The following is a 19756-nucleotide window of genomic DNA, read 5'->3' as shown; positions in this document are numbered from 1 at the left end:
AGTTATCGTACAATGCCACTCGTTTATTTGCCATTATATGTCTTAATATTATGTTCAGCAGTGTAACTGAAGCTAACCAGCTGTTAACTTGCATTGCTAATGTATTGATACCATTTACAAATATTGTGGTAAAATTAGTGATTATCTTGAAATGATCATACATTGGGTTGTGAATCTTTGGGTTGACAGGGAGTCGATTTTCTTGAGTTTCGATTTATGCAAACGCTTCAGTTTAATCATACACACGGTTTAATCAGCAATTAATAAATCGCGTCTTTTTAATGAGGATATTTTAAATACTTCGCCGAATGAATTGCAGGCAAGAAAATCAATGTAAAATGGCACTGTTTTATCCTGTAGAAAATAATGGAAGTTTACATGCATTGAAAATATTTTATTTCATGTAATGTTTTGCCAAATGCTTGAGTATGTTTGACTTGAGAACTTTGAATTATGATTGTGAATGAAATGTGCTATATATTACTAAACTTGTCTTGCCTCACCAAGACCAGCAATTATGCAGTCACCAGAGTAAAATATTTTATTTTTGGAACTTAAAGTGAAAAGTTTGCTTTTTCACAGATCCCTTGCTGAAGTGGTTGGACCCCAGATCAGCCTGCAGCTCCATCTGAAGATAGCAAGCACTACTCCTTAGCCATAAAATAGACATGAAGCTGCCAGCATAAAGGGTCTGCAAATGCATAATGGCACGATCAGGTGAAATTGCAGAAGATATCAAAGAAAAGATAATTTCTTACCATAAGTCTGGTAAGGGTTACAAATCCATTTCAAAGATTACGGGACTTCACCGATCCACAATCAGGTCAATAATCTGCAAATGGAAAACACTTGGAACAGTGATGAATCTTCCCAGAAGTGGTCGACCGTCGAAAATCTCTACAAAGGCTGAACGTAAAATCATCAAGGAAGTCACAAAGAAACCGGAAATAACACCCAAAGAACTGCAAGCTTGTCTTGCCTTAGCTAAAGTCAAAGTTTCTGAATCAACAATCAGAAGAACACTGGGGAAATTAGGCTATGTGAGAGAGTATGAAACCGAAAATCAATGCAGAAAAGAAAAAGGTGTTTGATGAGAATATTTTAAGCCAAAATTGGAGTTTTCTATGTAAAATGAACAGGCCTAAAAATGTTCATCAATATTGTTATTCCTGTGGAAATTAAATAAAATATTAAATGTGTTATGTATTTTAATTTGGGTTATGACTGTTTGGGATCTGTGCAATGAAATTCATCTGTTTCCTTTCAATTGTCTTTACATTGATGCATTTACAATAAATTTATAAATAAACGATATTTTATAATTATTAGATATGAGCAACATAAAACATTTTAGACACTTAATAGTACTTAACAGACATTATTATATATACTGCATACTTTTTTGTTTGTTTTTTTGTAACAGTAGGATTTTGTGTAATGTGAAGAAGTGGGTGAACACTAGATAATGGGAACACTGTATTTTAACAATATGCATTCAATGACTATATTACAATATGGACATAAACCACTGGGTGTACTAGGAGCTTGAGAAGGTTCTGTATTATCAAAGTGCACTTTATAGTGAATTCATTGTACCCTAGAAAATGAGTTTCACAAAAGAGCCAAGCAATACAAGACAAAAACACCCATGAAAGGAATATATTGGCAGCTATCAATGTAGTGGGGGTGTTTCGAAAATAAATAACAAAGAAATAAGTTAAAATATATAAATTAGGAAAAAATGTGAGAATAGATCATTTTTGGTTGGTACAGTTTGATATTATGGACACCTGGACACTCAAGTTTGTGAACACTAGAGGTCGCTGTATCTGTCAGTGAACACTAGAGGTCGCTGTATTTCTCTGAGCTGTGGCGTATGAAGCTTCACTCGCTCTATAATACGGAATTCCCGATCATCTCCACTCCAGTCGTACACAGCATTGGGCCTCAACCTCATACAGCTCGACGTTAGAAACGGACACAGGTAAGACTAAATATATTTACATACCTGTCAGCAACCCTGGTTTGGCAGGACATATACCTAGACGGAGATATTTGTCAATTTATCGAGAAAGAAGGCAAACGTTTTTGTGCTATTACAAACGACTTCATGAATAGGTAGCCATTTTACAACAATATCTCAAAAGCTTAAACGTATTATAGCAGTAGGTTGATAGCAAATGTTGTTTGCCTTATTTTTAGGTTATATTATAATGTCAGTTGTTTATTTGGCCTTAATATGTCTTAATAGTTCTCCTCATTGGCAGTTTACCAGGGTACCTGAAGTTAGCGAGCTGCTACCTAAAATTGCTAATGTATTGATACTGTTTAGAAAAACACCACCCTAAAATAGGCATGGAATTAACACGCATTGTATATTTAAGATGTTAACATGCTCTTCTTGGTCAAGTCTATGATGGCGACCTAAAGCTGAGGCCGACTGAAGAGTGAACAGTCATTTGCACATTCACATGAATTCTGCTGTCTCAGATAACGTTACCTAGACAACATTGTTGGGCCAAAATGCTGTCTACTAGGTAGGCAACTCAGACGTACGCAACTCAGACGTCAGAGACTGCTATACGTGACCCATAATTGGTTTTATTTTAATGATTCCTAAACCTCATATGCCAGTGTATGGTATGTTTCCTTCTGAAATTAGAAAGATTTTCCAAGAGGATGGTTAATGAGTCATGCTAATATTGGCTTGCTTTATTGGCAAAGGAGTCCTCCGATGTCAAAAAAGATCAGTAGATGTAGTAACTTCCATTAATTGATTTACAACCGAAACTGTCATGATAGTCATGTAGATTTGTGTTTTTGTTTTTTTGTAGTCAGTTTGCCTGCATTACTCAACAAGAAGTAGCCTAATTATTATTATTTATTTATTTATTTATTTTTTGTCGCTCATAAAACAATGTTTATGTTCAAGCTTATGATGAATAAGCTGACAGGTCAAGAAAAGTATTCAGTGTCTAATGTCCTTCTTATTCAGCTGGCTTTAAGCTTTGTTTTGAATCAGTCATAGTAAATGCTTGATTCAGTGCACAGTTTATGAGCGTTTAAAGGGATAGTTCAGGCAAAAGTGAAAATTCATGGTTTACTCATCCTCATGTCTTTCCAAACCTGTATGACTTGTTCCCCATGAAATGGAAGCTAATAGTAATCAAAACTATTTAATTAGCAAAATTTTTCAGAATATCTCCTTTTGTGTTCCACAGAAGAAAGAAAGTGATTCTGTGTGATTCGCTTTTACCATGACTTAAAATACTTCTGGGCTGTACTCCGACTGTAATTGTTGACATTTTGACAACCTACAGATCACATGGAAATATCCCACTGATGAATGTGGGTCAGAGAGTCTAGCCTTGCTCTGGCTGGACTAATAAGATTAAATGTGGCCAGGCTCAAGCAGTTAGACATTGAAAAACTGTTTTCCCACAGTGATCAGGCAAAGCTCTTGAGTGTCGTGTTTAATACACTGCCTTAAAAGTACTGAAATATTATGGGTAATGAATGACTAGTACTGCAATTAAGAGCTTATCTATTACAGATAAGATTATACACAACCTATATCGTAAAGTTGTGTTTGTATATGTGTGTAGTGGAGTGAGGGAGCATTAAAAGTCATTGTCCTCTTCAACTGTGACATCTCTCAGACAGTGGGTATAGAAAAGAATCACCCCCTTTAAAATAATCAAATTTTGTTGCTTTGCAGCCTGAAATTAAGATGGACACAGTTTTTGTTTTATCTAGCTGTATTTACTCTGGGCTGGGCTGATGCTGACGGTGTGACGCCACTCCATCTTGTTTATTTCCCCTGATGTAAAACCTCTCACTCTCTGGGTCAGTGATTTAGCAGGGCTGGTTCAGTTGTGCGACATTTCTTGATTTATACAGAAAAAACCTTACTTGGCAGATACTTGAGCATTTACATCTAAACACGACTTGGTCTATCTGAATCCTCACAGCTACATTTTATCACTCAGAGACGTTTTTAAATGAACTTAGTCTTAGACATATATTGGTCACTAGAGTTGGTTCTGCTGGCTTATAGAAACAGCTGTCTGTAAACAAGAAGCCTTTGAAAGAACGATGTGGGAAATGCTATTAATAACCCAGCTAAACCCAATCCTGCTGGTCACATGTTTTGATGCATCAATCCTTGGTTGCTCTTGCCTCTCTGACATGTGGCATCTCGAACGTCACAACATGTAAACAATGACCGGCAAGATTCATATCCTCTGCACCTCAACACGCAGCAGTCAGACACGCTGCTAAATATAACACTGACCCAACGCTTGTCACTTCACATAAGCTCAGGAATGATGCTTGGTTTCCCATGAGTCTCCTGTTAGGTTTGCTTTTTTCTAGGGCTGCACGATAAATCGCATGCGATATTTAACGCGCATCTTATCAGTGAAGCCGGTTCTGTAATCAGCGGTAAATCTCCATCACCTGCGGGCTTTCACATTGAGCAGCATTAACTACACAGAGCCGTTGTTCACTGACGAGTTGCGCAAAACCACGTCCATATTCGCGCGATTTTTTGCGCAGCTCATCAGTGAACAACGGCTCTGTGTAGTTAATGCTGCTCAATGTGAAAGCACGCAGGTGATGGAGATTTACCGCTTATTACAGAACCGGCTTTCTGACAAGATGCGCGTTAAATATCGCATGCGATTTATCGTGCAGCCCTACTTTTTTCTTAAAGGGTAAAGTCATGGATTTTCAACCAGCTTTGTATTGTTACAGTTTCTCAGCATCAGTAGTAAATGAACAATGCGTAATATTATATTTCAATGTTACCTACACCAAGATATCCCCATTTGTTTGTCAGCTAATGTAATTTTACGTCATCCGACTGACTTTTATTTAACAGCTCCAGGGCTTTTGCGGAAGCTACAGATTGTTCTTCCGCATTTTTATATCCTTGCTCACGGATATTCTGATCGAACCCTGCGTATTATGGATGTTAAAGTTTTTCTACTTTTTTTGCCATAGCCCTTTTTCTCTGTTTTCTCTAGTCGTGTAGCACCGATTAAAAAAAAAATCGACTTTTGTTAAAAGCCCATCTTGTCAGCAATGAATTACCTCTTTAAATATCTCACATTAAAAAAAAAACTTTCTTTTTTCTGACTCTTGATTTTGTATTTTCATACACGATAATTGTTAGTTCTGCCCTGTAAATGCTGCTACTGGATGTCACTCATTACTCCATGCATAACCTGTTGTTGTTGTTGTTATATCCATCATAATGAAAACAATATTCCCTGTTTTATGGTTATTTTTATATTGCACCCTTTTAAAATGGCAATAAGTGTGGTTATTTAATTTCAAACCTTTTTTTGTTTGCTCTCCCAGATACCGTGCCTAAGTGTTTGGACTCTGCTGTAACCCTAGATCAGCCTGCAGCACCATCTGTGAGGTGTAGCAGTACTCATCCCTGAACTGATCCTGTCTAAATGCTCTCCAGCATGGTGGACTACATGTGAAGCAGCAGTGTTCTGGAGCAGAACGGGGAGAAGAGAGGATTTATCTGACGCGAGCAGACGAGTACAGAGACTATGTCATCCAACAGGGGCCAGAACACCCACGGGCTCAAACAGATTGGGCTGGACCAGATCTGGGATGACCTGAGAGCAGGAATACAGCAGGTCTATACACGCCAGAGCATGGCTAAGGCACGCTACATGGAACTCTATACGTATCTTACCAGGCACCGCGGGATGAATGGGGATTAAAGGGGGCAGCAGCTGTGGCCAGCACACCGAAAGGCTTTGTCTGTTTAAGTGTGGTACCATGTGTGTGAATTTTGCACTTGTAGTGAGAATAAGACCTCGGCTTATGAGTCAAATCCATTAAATGGTTTGGGTTGCTGAACATTTCATTGCTTGTTTCATTAAAGGGGTCATATGGTGTTGCTAAAAAGAACATTATTTTGTTTAACCACTGATATCTAGTTGTGTCCTCTTTTGGAAGGCCAAACAAAGTAGTTTCGCTTTCATAACGAAACACACAGCGTCTCCACGACATGGCGGCGGCGGCAACAATAGTACAGCGAGAATCAAAGTTACGCCGCCTTTCTTTGCGTGAACATTTGGGCGGTGTTATGCAAATATTCCCACACAGTGATGTAGACCTGTGGGGGCGTGTTTAAACGAGGCGTTTTAGGAGGGCGTGAATGAGTCTTAACTTTTATAAAGAATATCTCTTTGGATTTGAGACTTTAGTCTTTGCAACTTTAGGGATCTTATCTATTCCCAAACAGCTTGTAACACTCCAAAGAGAAAGGAAAACTTGAAATCGCATCATATGACCCCTTTAATTAAACCAGAGAATGGCTTAAACCTGTACTTGCTGAGAAAACCCCTCAAATGAAGATCATTCAGAGACATTCTATTGTTTCATTAAAAAGACATAACAAAATGTGGCTTTAGAAGTCATTACATTTTTTAATATCACCATGAAATAATGAATCATATTTCTTAAGTAAAATGTGAATCACAAAACAATGTAAAATGAAAGTGCATGGTGTTATTAATTGTATTTGGCCCTTTTATAAACCCAGGTGTCTCCCAGCCCATGTGTGTTCCACTCTAGAGCTCTTCAAAGCAGTTTGTGTCTGGGAAATTAAAACTTTGACAAGGACATCTGTCCGTTTTCAAATTTGCAGTTTTGCATTTCCCCCACTAGTGCCACATCAAACACCGGGACGTAATTACTCTGAGTTTCATCTGCCACCCACAGCTGTCATTCTCCTCTGCGTCTCCAGTAATGCGTTTTATTTGTCTGCGTGTGGCCCTGTGTGTACCCAGAGAACTTTCTGCTGTTGTTGCAGGTTTCTTTTGCACTGATCAGAAACTGAGTCTCGGCGTGTAGTTTATAGTGTCAGAGTGCTTGTCATTGCAGCACAGTGGAGCTCACGGTTAGTGTTAAAGGTGTGATACTTGACTCAGGAAAAACACAAAATCAGAAATATGTCTGGTAATCACAGTTTACGTGGTCACGACCTTTAACCTACTGCAATAAGACATAACAGCTTGCAATAAATACACACCCATGTAGTGGACATGAAATATTGTTAACTTATTTCCGTCTTGAGACACATAAGAGCTTCTCTAGACAGCTTCTTGCATGTCAGAATAGATCAGTCTATTAAAACAGAAGTTTTCTCAAGCACTGAGACTGTTGCCTCATTCTTGTTTAATATTGAGGAGCTGACCTATGGCTTTGATATTGGCTGTTTTAAGTTTCTTGGAAAAAGTTCAAATTTCTTTAAAAATGTATTGTTGTTTTGTGCAGGAGAGTGAGAGTTTGCATTCATGCTTTTTATATTAAATTCTGACATGTTCGAGAACACTCATAGGAGTAAATCCTCCTACGTGCCCATCAGCCACTATTGGGCTAATCCACCATATGTTTATTCATTTTTGTACTCTAATTCAGCTACAAAGGTAAAGCTACTTGGCATCTGAAACTGAAAGCATCAGCATTATGGAATGGTGTCCTGCCAGTGTAAAAATGTGCGAATATATCTGTTTTGTAAGCTGTCTGTCATCTTTTACTCATTTACAATCTTAAGACTTTAACCTACCGTTCAGACATGTATATAACTACTGTACCAGCGTGCACCAGTCTAACCAGGCCAGGGGTGCTGGCATCCCCCCCTCCAAACCCTCCAAGAAAACACCCACACCTGGCGGGGCACAGTTTGTTGGACTTGAACTCTACAAAAGACTCAAAGAGTTTCTGAGGAGCTACCTGACGAACCTTCTCAAGGTAATAGCCTACAGGTAATAGGTAATAGCCCCAGAACAATGCTTATTGTTCAGGATGGCATGATGCATTGGTGACATTGTTAAGGCCATTTTTAATTAGTATTTGAAGCAGATGAAAGAACTTGAAAGCTTATCTAATTGAACACTATATGCTCCTTCTGTGCAGAAATATTAAACAGTTAAACTCTATATTGTAATGTTTCTAGAAGCCTATTTTTCCTTGAATATTGGAATTGTATTTATTTGTTTATTATGTATTATGTTTTTTTTTTTTATATTACAGACACTGTATGTTTGCACCGGTCATAACAGAAAAGGAGAAATTATATAAAATAACATTACATAACAAAAAAATATTAGCTATTGATATGGTTTGTTGTACTGAATAATACAAATTTTAGTGAGGTGTTTTTTTGTTTTTTGCCTCGCTAGAATAGATAACAGTGTGAGTTGTTGTCACTTCTCCAGACCTCACTTTTCTTCCTGTTTCTCTCCTCCATCTGTCTGTGTCTGGCAGGATGGAGAGGACCTGATGGATGAGAGCGTTCTGAAGTTCTACACGCAGCAATGGGAGGACTATCGCTTCTCCAGTAAAGTGTTAAATGGGATCTGTGCTTACCTCAACAGACACTGGGTGCGCCGAGAGTGTGATGAGGGCCGGAAAGGAATTTATGAAATCTACTCGGTAAGAGAAAGAGCACACACCCTTGCCTGACTCATAGATTCCTTTTAACTTTCCACACATTTTGTTGATAAAACGTGGATTAATGGCTATACTGTATTGTAGTTTAGCTATATTTATAGCTTATAATATCCGATATATGCACACCTGAGAACACACATCAGCTGTATCTGGTGTGTGTATTAACACTAGCACTGGGCCTTTTTGAGAGAGTTGATGACAGAACTGTCTCTTGAACAATGGGCTTGGTGCATTGGCACTAAAACATTAGTTGAGCATTAGCATTAGTTGATCTTGTGCACGTGTTGCTATGTTGTAAAAGCCTAAATGTTTGGTTTACTGTAATGTATTCTGTTGATTTAAACTTAATACCAAGATTTATTCCTTATTGGTCAACCCTAAACTATATTTAAATAATTTACTTGGCAGAGTAATTGTTTAATAATAATAATAATGATGATAATAATATTTACAATTATAATTTGTTGTTGTTAGTTTTATAGATGTTTTTTATTATTATTATATTATTTAGATTTGTTTTGTAGTTTATAATAATGGTAATAATTGTTATTATAATTATTACTATCATCATCATAAAAACAAATCTGATTACTTATTAAATAGTCTTTTATCATATTAAAATAAAAAAAATGTGTCATTTTATTAAATCAGTAGGCTTATGTCTCATTGCCGGAAGAAACAGTAATCTAATCATTTCTAATAATGTGTCTCTTTCACAGCTTGCTTTGGTCACTTGGAGAGAGTGTTTGTTCAGACCTCTAAACAAGCAGGTGAGTTATCTGTTTATATGCTTCATTTATTGGCAATTCATAATATTCCATTTGTAAGATATTTGTTTCTTATATTTTCATCAGACATATTCATCAGAATTTAAATACCCTGTCTTTTCTTTTGAATAGGTGACAAATGCTGTGTTAAAACTCATTGAGAAGGAGAGAAATGGCGAGACTATAAACACCAGACTCATCAGTGGAGTGGTGCAGTCCTACGGTGAGTGTGGCAGCCTTACATTCACATCTATCCTATGCTGGCCTCACAAAACTTGCCCTAATTTGTTATATCGTTAATTCCGTCTGAGCCAGCTGTTGTCCCTTAAGGGTGTTTTCGAATCTTGCCTGAGTTGTTTGGGTGAAATAAACACAGTGCTGTCTGGCCTCATGTTGTGATTTGATTTGTCTTTTCCAGTTGAGTTGGGCTTGAATGAGGATGATGCGTTTGTGAAGGGGCCGACATTATCAGTTTACAAGGAGTACTTTGAGACACAGTTTTTGGCTGACACAGAGCGCTTCTATACACGGGAAAGCACAGAGTTCCTCCAGCAAAACCCTGTTACCGAATACATGAAAAAGGTAAACTAGAGTCTCAAATTCAAGTTTGACATTATAATGTAAATTGCAGTGGATTTTATGGGAAATTTGGTTTTATTACATTTTTAACTGTACATTTCTTATTATGTGTGCAGGCAGAGGCACGGTTGCTGGAGGAGCAGCGGCGGGTACAGGTGTATCTCCACGAGAGCACACAAGACGAGCTGGCTCGCAAGTGTGAGCAGGTCCTCATCGAGAAACACCTGGAGATCTTCCACACGGAGTTCCAGAACCTTCTAGACGCTGATAAGAATGAAGGTCAGTCAGTGCTGCAATGTCACCTTCGTTCAAGCAGTATATGATCTGAGATTTCAAACATGCATAATAGCACACTTAGTTTGACTGTCAGTACATGTTCGGTGTAATTACAGATCTTGGTCGAATGTATAACCTTGTTTCCCGGATTACGGATGGATTGGGCGAGCTCAAGAAACTCTTGGAGTCCCACATTCATAATCAAGGGCTGGCTGCTATCGAGAAGTGTGGAGATTCAGCGCTCAATGTGAGTCATGCTACAGCATAATGCCAGTGACAGTGTGGACACAATATTTTTGGTCTGTAGCAGCTGCTGTGGAGAGGAATTAAAAATTTTATTGATATAACTTGTCTAAAAATGTGTCAGACCTGTTGTAACTACAGCTAAACCTGAATTTCCTGAACTTGGACCCTCACTTCATTGTATAACAGGTCTATTCTTACCATGACAATGTGACAATAGTTATTTGTCTAACTAGGCTTTTGCCAAAATTTTCTTTTATCTGGCTATACACATAATTGTGTCTCAAAGATATGACTCAACGTTGCTTTATGTAAGCCATTCAGTAGAAATCAAGTACCCCTTTGTCGACGCCAAACCCAGAAATATTTAACTCTGTCAATAGTGGATATTTTTTTTTTTTTTTTTTTTTTTCTTCATCTTTGTGCTTGTTTTCCGGTATCTCTGTTCCATGCTGTTCCTGTAATATCTTAATTCGATCAGTGTTTGAACTGCCACTACTTGTTTTCCAGGATCCCAAAATGTACGTGCAGACAATCTTGGATGTTCACAAGAAATATAATGCTCTCGTCATGTCGGCATTCAATAACGATGCTGGGTTTGTGGCAGCACTCGATAAGGTTTGTGATCTATATTAAAAGTCAGTTTTGTTGGTTTTGAGCTATAGTGTTTATGGTGTAACTTTCACTCTGTGATCTGTGCTGCTCTCCAGGCCTGTGGAAGATTCATTAATAATAATGCGGTAACAGGGATGGCACAGTCCTCTAGCAAATCTCCTGAGCTTCTGGCCAGATACTGTGACTCCTTACTGAAGAAGAGGTGAATTCATTGTCTTATTCATTTTCCCATTCTTGATCTGTTAACATGTGAATCTCTCATTCGTCAGCCAGATATGACAATGAAATCCAGTGAATGTCTGGTACGTTATTGCAAACACATCAGTTTGTTTTAGGATTCGAGGCTTGAATATTTGAATACAGTATTCTGACCGAATAATAAAAAAAAGCTGCTTCTTTTAGGATTCAATTTTTTTTTTTCAAGAATGAAAACTGCATTAGAAAGATTCTATATGTCAAATTCCACCAAAAAATATTCCAGTGCACGAGCTCAAAAGATGGAATTTGATATTATACCGGTCTAGGAAAGCTTGTTTGCTTTTAGTGTTCAGCAGTTACAGGAATCCACATAACACAGATGATTATACCGAGTGTGTGTTTCATTTAGTTCAAAGAATCCAGAGGAGGCTGAGCTAGAAGATACTCTCAACCAAGTGGTGAGTTTCACTGTCCTCCACTGAGATTAAAGATCAGATTTAAAAAGTTCCTTAGTGTGTTAGGGATCTCTTCCTTGAATTCATAACACTCTAACAATTAATGTTTGCTCCATTTATTAATGTGTTGTTAAATGCAGCCATATCAAGTAAAAAAAAAATTTCTCCCCAGAATCTGGTTTTTGTACACGTGTGTGTGTGTGTGTGTATATATATATATATAATATTATTATTATTATTAGAAATAGTAATGTATATCTGTATATAAAGAACTTTGGTTTTCTGTGCTCTATTTGATGATGCTTTTATCAAATGAAATGCTTGTGAAGTGACTCTCAGAGCAGCTCTGGAGATGAAGCTGTGTCATGTGTAGTGTCTTCATATGAAGTGAAAAGGTAGATGCTGAAAATAGAGCATCACGCTTGCTTGAGACATGCAGAGCATGCCGACTACAAATAACAGTCTTTATATTGTTTAATAATCACAGACACTAGTCCTGATTTCTTTCATTTTGATTTAGTAATTCAGAATTGACTAAATTCTGTGTTAAGACCAGTTCACACTGCACCAAACACTGACAAATGGCAACAGACACATGGGTCGGGTTTTTCCAGATCAGCGTGTTAGTGTTTGGTCATTTGTCAAGTCTTGGAATCCCTGATGTACAGTAATCTGGTGACTGTCAGCGTTGGTCTTTGTCTGCCGGTAAGGTGTGAATTGGCCTTTATACAGTCAATTTCATTTTTTATGACTGAATTCTATGATTCCATCCATTTTCTTTATAGGGCCCTAGATTAATTTACCACTAATAATAGAGATATGCTTACTGTATATACTGTGTACTGCATTATACAGTATATATATATATATATATATATATATATATATACACATATATATTTCAAACATTAGTATTGGTTCAGCATGCACCAGCCATTTGACATGGGTTTGGTTATTTGACGTTTCCATTCTTATATCATCCAAAAAAACATTTTGTACTTTTTGAATAATTCAAATTCATGCACAAATATCATTGACTTTTGTCAGCCTGGTCAAATAAGTCAAGAAAGATTGTGGTTGATTATTGCTTTCATTCTCCTTTTGATGTGATCGGCACATTGTGGCACATGCAGTGTTCTATCCAGGTGTTCTGTGCATACAGAAAATCTGCAAACTGTGCACATTATACATACCGTACGCACAAATGACTGAGTGTAATTTAATTCATTTCATATGAATGTGTGACTGATGAGATTCTCCAACATCCTTCATCATCAGATGGTGGTTTTTAAGTATATTGAGGATAAAGACGTGTTCCAGAAGTTCTATGCCAAGATGCTGGCCAAAAGACTGGTGCACCAGAACAGTGCCAGCGACGACGCCGAGGCCAGCATGATCTCCAAACTGAAGGTCTGTGCGCTTGTTTAGTGAAGATGGCTCACTTCACTGCTCTTCATTTATCTCTTAACGGATGCTTAACACCTTTTTTTTCTTCTGTCCACCCTCAGCAAGCATGTGGTTTCGAGTACACCTCCAAACTACAGCGCATGTTTCAGGACATCGGCGTCAGCAAAGACTTGAATGAGCAATTCAAAAAGCACCTTTCCAACTCGGAGCCTTTGGACTGTAAGTGCTTCACACTCTGGTTTTACATTGGTTTCTCCTGTTTGTTTGTTATCTGAGAGTGTTTATAATATAACATGCATGCGGTCATTACTGATGAAAAAAAATCCGGCTCCATCTGTCTTGCAGTGGATTTCAGTATCCAGGTTCTGAGCTCTGGCTCGTGGCCGTTCCAACAGTCTTGCACATTCGCTTTACCATCTGAGGTGAGATGCTCAGATGCTTAACCCTGTAATTTTCCAAGCCCTTCACACCCTTCCACGAGCTGAGAATAATGTGTGATTACACTTCCAGTTGATGATAGTTTTTCAACGCCTTTATTTTTCACAGTTGGAGCGGAGTTACCAAAGATTTACAGCTTTTTATGGAAGTAGACACAGCGGGCGGAAGTTGACATGGCTTTACCAGCTATCCAAAGGGGAGCTGGTCACCAGCTGCTTCAAGAACAGATACACTCTGCAGGTTTGTGTCTTCATGGCTGCATCATGTCAGTGGTAGTTCACAGCATGTACTGGGACTCATTAAAGAGCAGGTCATATGGGTTTTCATGGGTTTTTTTTTGCAGTTTGTAACGTAGCTATCCTTCAGTGTAAACAGTCTGCAATGTTGTTAATCAAAAAAGTGCATGATAAATAAAAATATTGTCTCCCAAAAGAAATAGTCGACTCTGAACCGCCTTAATGAGTTGTCATACTTTCTAATCTTCTGTTACCTATATACGTCACAAGGTAATACATTTACATAATCCACTATGGATAAACTATAAAACACTTCCGCTAGTTAGTGTGTTTACATCATGTCGAGAAGACGCTGTTTTCAGCCTCACTGGGCATTCTAACACAGTTCCCACACGTGCACCTCAAATAAGTAAATAGTAATAATGAATGAATGAATGCAATAAAACTGCTGTCACATCACGTAAAGTACCACATACAAAGTTTAAACTTACCACTGAGAAACGTCCTGATCAAGTCATGCTTGCGATGGAGTTTCCGGTTGAGCGACTGTATCGGGCTCGGGCTCAAATTGAAAAGGTAATATCGATGCCATTTTTGTAACCTTATAGCATCTTTGTTTACAAGTAACCCTCCGGAGCAGATCATTTATTATGGTAATGGCCGTTTCGTTTCCGACGCTCATACGGAAAGACCAATCACAACAGACTTGGCCAGCTGACCAATCAGAGCAGAGTAGGCTTATGGAAGGGAGGAGTTTACAGACCTTAAACTGCTTCGAACGAATCGTTTCGAAATCATTGAAAAATTATTCTAATATTAAATGTATATTCTGAGAAAATTACAATGTTTCCTTACCTTAGATGCATTTAAAGGATTAGTTCACTTCCAGAAAAATTTCCTGACTTACTCACCCCCATATGTCATCCAAGATGTTCATGCCTTTCTGTCTTTAGTCGCATAGAAATTATGGTTTTTGAGGAAAACATTCCAGGATTTTTCTCCATATAATGGACTTCAATGGGAACTGATGGGCTGAAAGTCCAAATTGCAGTTTCAGTGCAGCTTCAAAGGGCTCCTCTACAGGATCCCAGCCGAGGAATAAGGGTCTTATCTAGCGAAACCATCGGTCATTTTCTTAAAAAAATAAACATACTTTTTAACCACAAATGCTCGTCTTGCTGTTGTAGGGGGACTCCAATACAATATTAGGACACTTTAAAATACCATATGACCTGCGCTTTAAGAAGGTTGTAGGACTCAGCTGGCACAAGTGTCAGCATGTGTTTGTGTCGTGTCCCCGCAGGCCTCCACCTTCCAGATGGCCATCCTGCTCCAGTTCAACACAGAGAACAGCTACACTGTCCAGCAACTGGCCGACAGCACACAGATCAAAATAGTGAGTGCAGTGCCATTGCTTTATATCCCCATAACAACATTCACGTTAGTCAATCAGTAAACTTTGATCTCCATCTCGTATAAAAGTCATACTTGGTTAGAACAAAAAGAACCAGTAGCAGAAACAGCGATTTCGTCTGTTAAATCCCACTGGTTAAAAATCACAAGTATTTAATCCACCTGAAATATCTAAAACATGCTGTTTAAAGTATCAGTCTCGGTATTATTTAAAACACTGTAAAAATTAGTAATTTTAGCGATGCATTTTATTTTTTGTGTGCGGTGTTTTTTTTGTTTTTTTTATGTTTTCCTGATTTAATGTTTTTTGTTTTGTTTTTTGCATTTCACAGGATATTTTGGTTCAGGTCTTGCAAATCCTGTTGAAATCAAAGTTGCTGGTAAGTGTTGAAAACTAATTGCTTATAGGATCCTATAAATATCTTTCAACATCAGTGCAATTTATATTTGCCCTTTTTTTCCCGCATGCTTATGGTTGCCATGTGATTCCCTTAATTGTTTACATTTCTGTTTAAATATGACTGTTTTTGTGAATACTTTTATTTATAATACAATTATAAAATCTAAAGATGATTTAGATGACTTGTTTTTTTTAATATGCATTTTTTGTCTTGTTTTTGTAGGTCTTGGAAGATGAGAATGCAAACATAGATGAAATGGATTTCAAGCCTGATACATTAATCAAACTTTTCTTGGGCTATAAGAAGTAAATGCATTTTCTTACTGTTTCATGTTTGATCTGCACAGTATACACTAATAATTGACTTTCAGTAACATTTTAAAAATAGTACATACTAATATTTTCAAATATTGTTAGGTTTGTACATTTGTCATCTGCATATCTACACTGTCCTTCCTGTGTGTGCAGTAAGAAGTTACGGGTGAATATCAATGTGCCAATGAAGACGGAGCAGAAACAAGAGCAGGAGACGACACACAAGAATATTGAGGAAGACAGAAAGCTCCTCATACAGGTATTAAAAATAAACTATAACAATCCCTTGAAGTTGAAATAAAATATTCTTTTGAGTTTCCCTGTTTTGTGGTGTTGTGTACAGGCAGCTATCGTGAGAATTATGAAGATGAGGAAAGTTTTAAAGCACCAGCAGCTTTTGGCCGAAGTACTGAACCAACTTTCCTCACGATTCAAACCTCGTGTTCCTGTTATCAAGGTAACAGGGCTGCAGCGCGCTGCAATTTGACTACTTATGAAGCATTTATTTGAAATATTAAAATGTGATTATTTTTTTCAGAAATGCATTGACATTTTGATAGAGAAGGAATACCTGGAACGTGTGGATGGGGAAAAAGACACTTATAGTTACTTGGCATAACAATGTCCTCTGATGTTCTTAGATATTTGAGGAATAAAAACACAGAGCGGAGCCAGACAAACAGAGGATTCTCTCATAAAGATCTCAAGGCATCGTTGCCGAGTAGGACAATGTGACACTGGACTTTTCCCTTTAAACCCAGACTGCTAAAGCGGCCAGTCTTCTTCTTTATGCCCTTAAACTGCTCAGGATTGCCATTTACTTTTTAATGTGTAAATATTGGACATTGAACTATGCTCATAGTGGGACCCAGAGTCAGGGTTGCATGCTAATGCCTATCATTATGAAAATTACAAAATGCTGATTAATTTAATTGTAATTATAATTACTTTTGGAAAACTGACAGATTAAAAAAAAAAAAAAGGCTGTTGGTTGCAGACAGAAATACCTAGAGGTAAGAGCACTCTGAGAATAATAATTTCTGATTGGCTGTTTAGAGCTGCATTGTTACCAGCCACGAGAACACCATTTGTATAGTGCAGTTCATTTTATAAATGTCATGAATAAACTTAATTTTTCTTTTCTCAGTGCTAGGTTTTCTTTTATATTCTTGTTCATTGTTCAAGTGGCTGAGCTGAATTTCTAGCCTATTGTAATTAAACAGTACAGCAGACACTTATTTTCAACGTTTATTTTATCACGTTTAACAAGTCCCTGTAAACAATTTTAACAGCACCTTGAAATTGGAAGCGAAAACATGGAGATGGAGTGGTCAAAAACCCTCAGGAAAGAAAGAGTAGAAACAAGAGGGGAGCAACAGGTTCAGAGGAGAAATGTGGATTAAAATGAGCAACCTCCTAAGAAGTAACTCCCTAATATTCACTAGACAAATCACAGCAAACGATAGCCATCAATAAATTATAAAACTTGTTTACACTGTTTAAAATAAATAGGGACTTCTGGAGTCAAGCATGGTATTATTGCTTCCATTTTACAGTATCCCACGTTCAGAAAAAAGAAGTGATTGTTTTTTCACGTAACCAGGGATGAGAACAGCACCTTAATCCAATCTCTTTACATTTAGTGACGTCTATAGTTCATAGCTGAAACTGTCTGAATAAACATTACAAAATGTACAGTGAGGAATGAAGAGTTACCCGATTCCACTCCATTTGAAACCTTTGCTCATGCATAATTTGAGTATACCATTCAACATTTTAGGAAATCTAATTCAAGAATCTATTCAGTGTTCTTTAAACATGTCAAGGCACCGCAATAATATTATACCGAGTCTACCCTTCTTACATAAATCAAGTTGTTTTGTTCTTACAGCAACTGTGCATTGGCACCACAAAATGCACTTAATACCTCTGCAACATGGTTCTGGAGAGATTAACATGCAAAGCAGTGACAGTGGCTTTGGTTTCCACGAACAAACCTTAAAACGGTTGGGACTGCATGATATAGGTTTTTGCATTACAAATGTACAGCCAGTTTAAATGTGAAATTTGGTCCAAAGGTATAGAGGAAACTGTCAAAATAATTGAAAACAAAAAACACCTACAATCCAAATACAAAACAATGGCCCATTATAAAATGACTCTCTACTAAAACCTCAACTGTAAACATGACAATGTTCAAATTACTATCAGAAAGTGTATCCCAGAGTCAGCCTGTTGGTCAAGTTTTTTTTTTTCTTTTTTCTAAAAGGAAGTCTTCAAAATATCACTGTTAAAAACTTCGCCCTTGTCCTATAAAACTGAATCTAAACTGTATTGGAAATGCATGTGGAGAGAGAATTCCTGATGAGTGTAAGGCATTTGTTTAAGGAGGTAGATGGCTTTATGGAATTTCCATTTCACGTTCAATACCTACGTATTTCAGAGCATCAGCTTGACTGTATCTAAAAGAGAAACGTAAACATTAGGTTAGATGGTTCAAAAGTACCTCTCAAAGAAAACACTTTGCATTAATTTGAAGAAAACACTTTTTTTTTCTTTTCAAGAAAACACCTCTGCTCTGCACCTATATGAGACCATGGACCACAAAACCAGCCTCAAGTGTCAATTTTTCAAAATTTAGATTTATAAATCATCTGAAAGCTGAATAAGCTTTCCATTGATGTATGGTTTGTTATGATAGGACAATATTTTGCTGAGATACATAAATCTGATCAGATAAATCTGGAATCTGAGGGTGCAAAAAAATCAAAATACTGAGAAAATCACCTTTAAAGTTGTTCAAATTAAGTTCTTAGCAATGCATATTCCTAATCAAAAATGAAGTTTTGATATATTTATAGTAGGAAATTTACAAAATATCTTCATGGAACATGATCTTTACTTGTTGCCAGCCACTGCCAGCGATTTTGATGATTTTCTCTCAAATTTGATGGCCTCCAGTATATTTTGCTGTATGAATATTTGAATATGCAATACACCAAAATAAAGATCAGAGCCTCTACTTTTAAACAAAAAATCAGTTTATTCTAGCTTAAAGCATTCTTTTTTTATCAACACTCGAATATAGGTAGGATTCATAAAAAATGCATAATTTTGAGCAAAAAGGTGAGAAAATCACATTTTTTATCAAACAAAAAAATCAAAATTTTGAGAAAATCGCCTTTAAAGTTGTCCAAATGAAGTCCATAGCAATGCATATTACTAATCAAAAATGAAGTTTTGATATATTTATAGTAGGAAATTTACAAAATATCTTCATGGAACATGATCTTTACTTGTTGCCAGCCACTGCCAGCGATTTTGATGATTTTCTCTCAAATTTGATGGCCTCCAGTATATTTTGCTGTATGAATATTTGAATATGCAATACACCAAAATAAAGGTCAGAGCCTCTACTTTTAAACAAAAAATCAGTTTATTCTAGCTTAAAGCATTCTTTTTTTATCAACACTCGAATATAGGTAGGATTCATAAAAAATGCATAATTTTGAGCAAAAAGGTGAGAAAATCACATTTTTATCAAAAACTACATCTGGATCATATTCAGTACGATTATCAAAGCATAAATCCAGTAAATCGCTTCCATCAAAACCTCCAAAGCTTGCACATACATATACCACTTCCTGGATCAACATTTTACTCCGTAACATTATGCAGTTTTCATTTATATGCTGTATATTGCTGATGATCGCATTATTTTTCATATGCATCTGTTCACATGAGAGATCGCTAGTTTTTCCGTCCTGTTCACGTGTGTTTTTGTTCGGGAGGTTTTGTACTCGTTCAGAAGATGTGTAATAGTGCCCCCGAATGTATAACAGTGAAAACACGAAAAGCCATAAAAACTCGTCTTTGGCGGGGAAGCGTTTTCTTCTAAAAGACGAGATAACTCGTCAATGGCGGGGGAGG

At 37.1% G+C, this 19756-nt stretch overlaps 2 protein-coding genes across 2 annotated transcripts in view; one reads left to right on the top strand and one right to left on the bottom strand.

The window, feature by feature from the left end:
* Positions 1 to 1889: 1889 nt before the first annotated feature.
* Positions 1890 to 16967, top strand: LOC107695409 (cullin-1-like). Its single transcript, XM_016495300.1, has 22 exons — positions 1890 to 1984; positions 5365 to 5707; positions 7605 to 7782; positions 8299 to 8466; positions 9204 to 9254; positions 9384 to 9474; positions 9670 to 9833; positions 9947 to 10109; positions 10223 to 10353; positions 10860 to 10967; positions 11060 to 11166; positions 11572 to 11620; positions 12896 to 13027; positions 13126 to 13243; positions 13370 to 13446; positions 13571 to 13702; positions 15002 to 15094; positions 15444 to 15491; positions 15735 to 15817; positions 15980 to 16085; positions 16170 to 16283; positions 16365 to 16967. The coding sequence occupies exons 2-22, from the start codon at positions 5568 to 5570 to the stop codon at positions 16443 to 16445; spliced, it is 2334 nt and encodes a 777-aa protein (XP_016350786.1). The 5' UTR covers positions 1890 to 1984; positions 5365 to 5567; the 3' UTR covers positions 16446 to 16967.
* A 76-nt stretch (positions 16968 to 17043) lies between these two features.
* LOC107695380 (histone-lysine N-methyltransferase EZH2-like) overlaps positions 17044 to 19756 on the bottom strand; it is a 39870-nt gene continuing 37157 nt past the window's right edge. Inside the window, exon 17 of the mRNA XM_016495264.1 lies at positions 17044 to 18288. Coding sequence (XP_016350750.1) covers positions 18228 to 18288 — 61 coding nt within the window. The 3' untranslated portion in view covers positions 17044 to 18227. The remainder of the gene's footprint in view (positions 18289 to 19756) is intronic.

This window comes from Sinocyclocheilus anshuiensis, unplaced genomic scaffold, assembly GCF_001515605.1.
Source record: "Sinocyclocheilus anshuiensis isolate Anshui unplaced genomic scaffold, SAMN03320099.WGS_v1.1 scaffold110, whole genome shotgun sequence".
NCBI classification, from domain to species: Eukaryota; Metazoa; Chordata; class Actinopteri; order Cypriniformes; family Cyprinidae; genus Sinocyclocheilus; species Sinocyclocheilus anshuiensis.
This window is presented reverse-complemented; position numbering and strand designations above follow the sequence as displayed.

Bases quoted from the DNA above. Each gene is read 5' to 3' on its own strand.
- LOC107695409 (XM_016495300.1), top strand. From the start codon at position 5,568: ATGTCATCCAACAGGGGCCAGAACACCCACGGGCTCAAACAGATTGGG. The intron at 7,783-8,298 runs GTAATAGCCTAC...TGTGTCTGGCAG, and splicing joins ACCTGACGAACCTTCTCAAG to GATGGAGAGGACCTGATGGA. The intron at 15,095-15,443 runs GTGAGTGCAGTG...TGCATTTCACAG, and splicing joins ACAGCACACAGATCAAAATA to GATATTTTGGTTCAGGTCTT.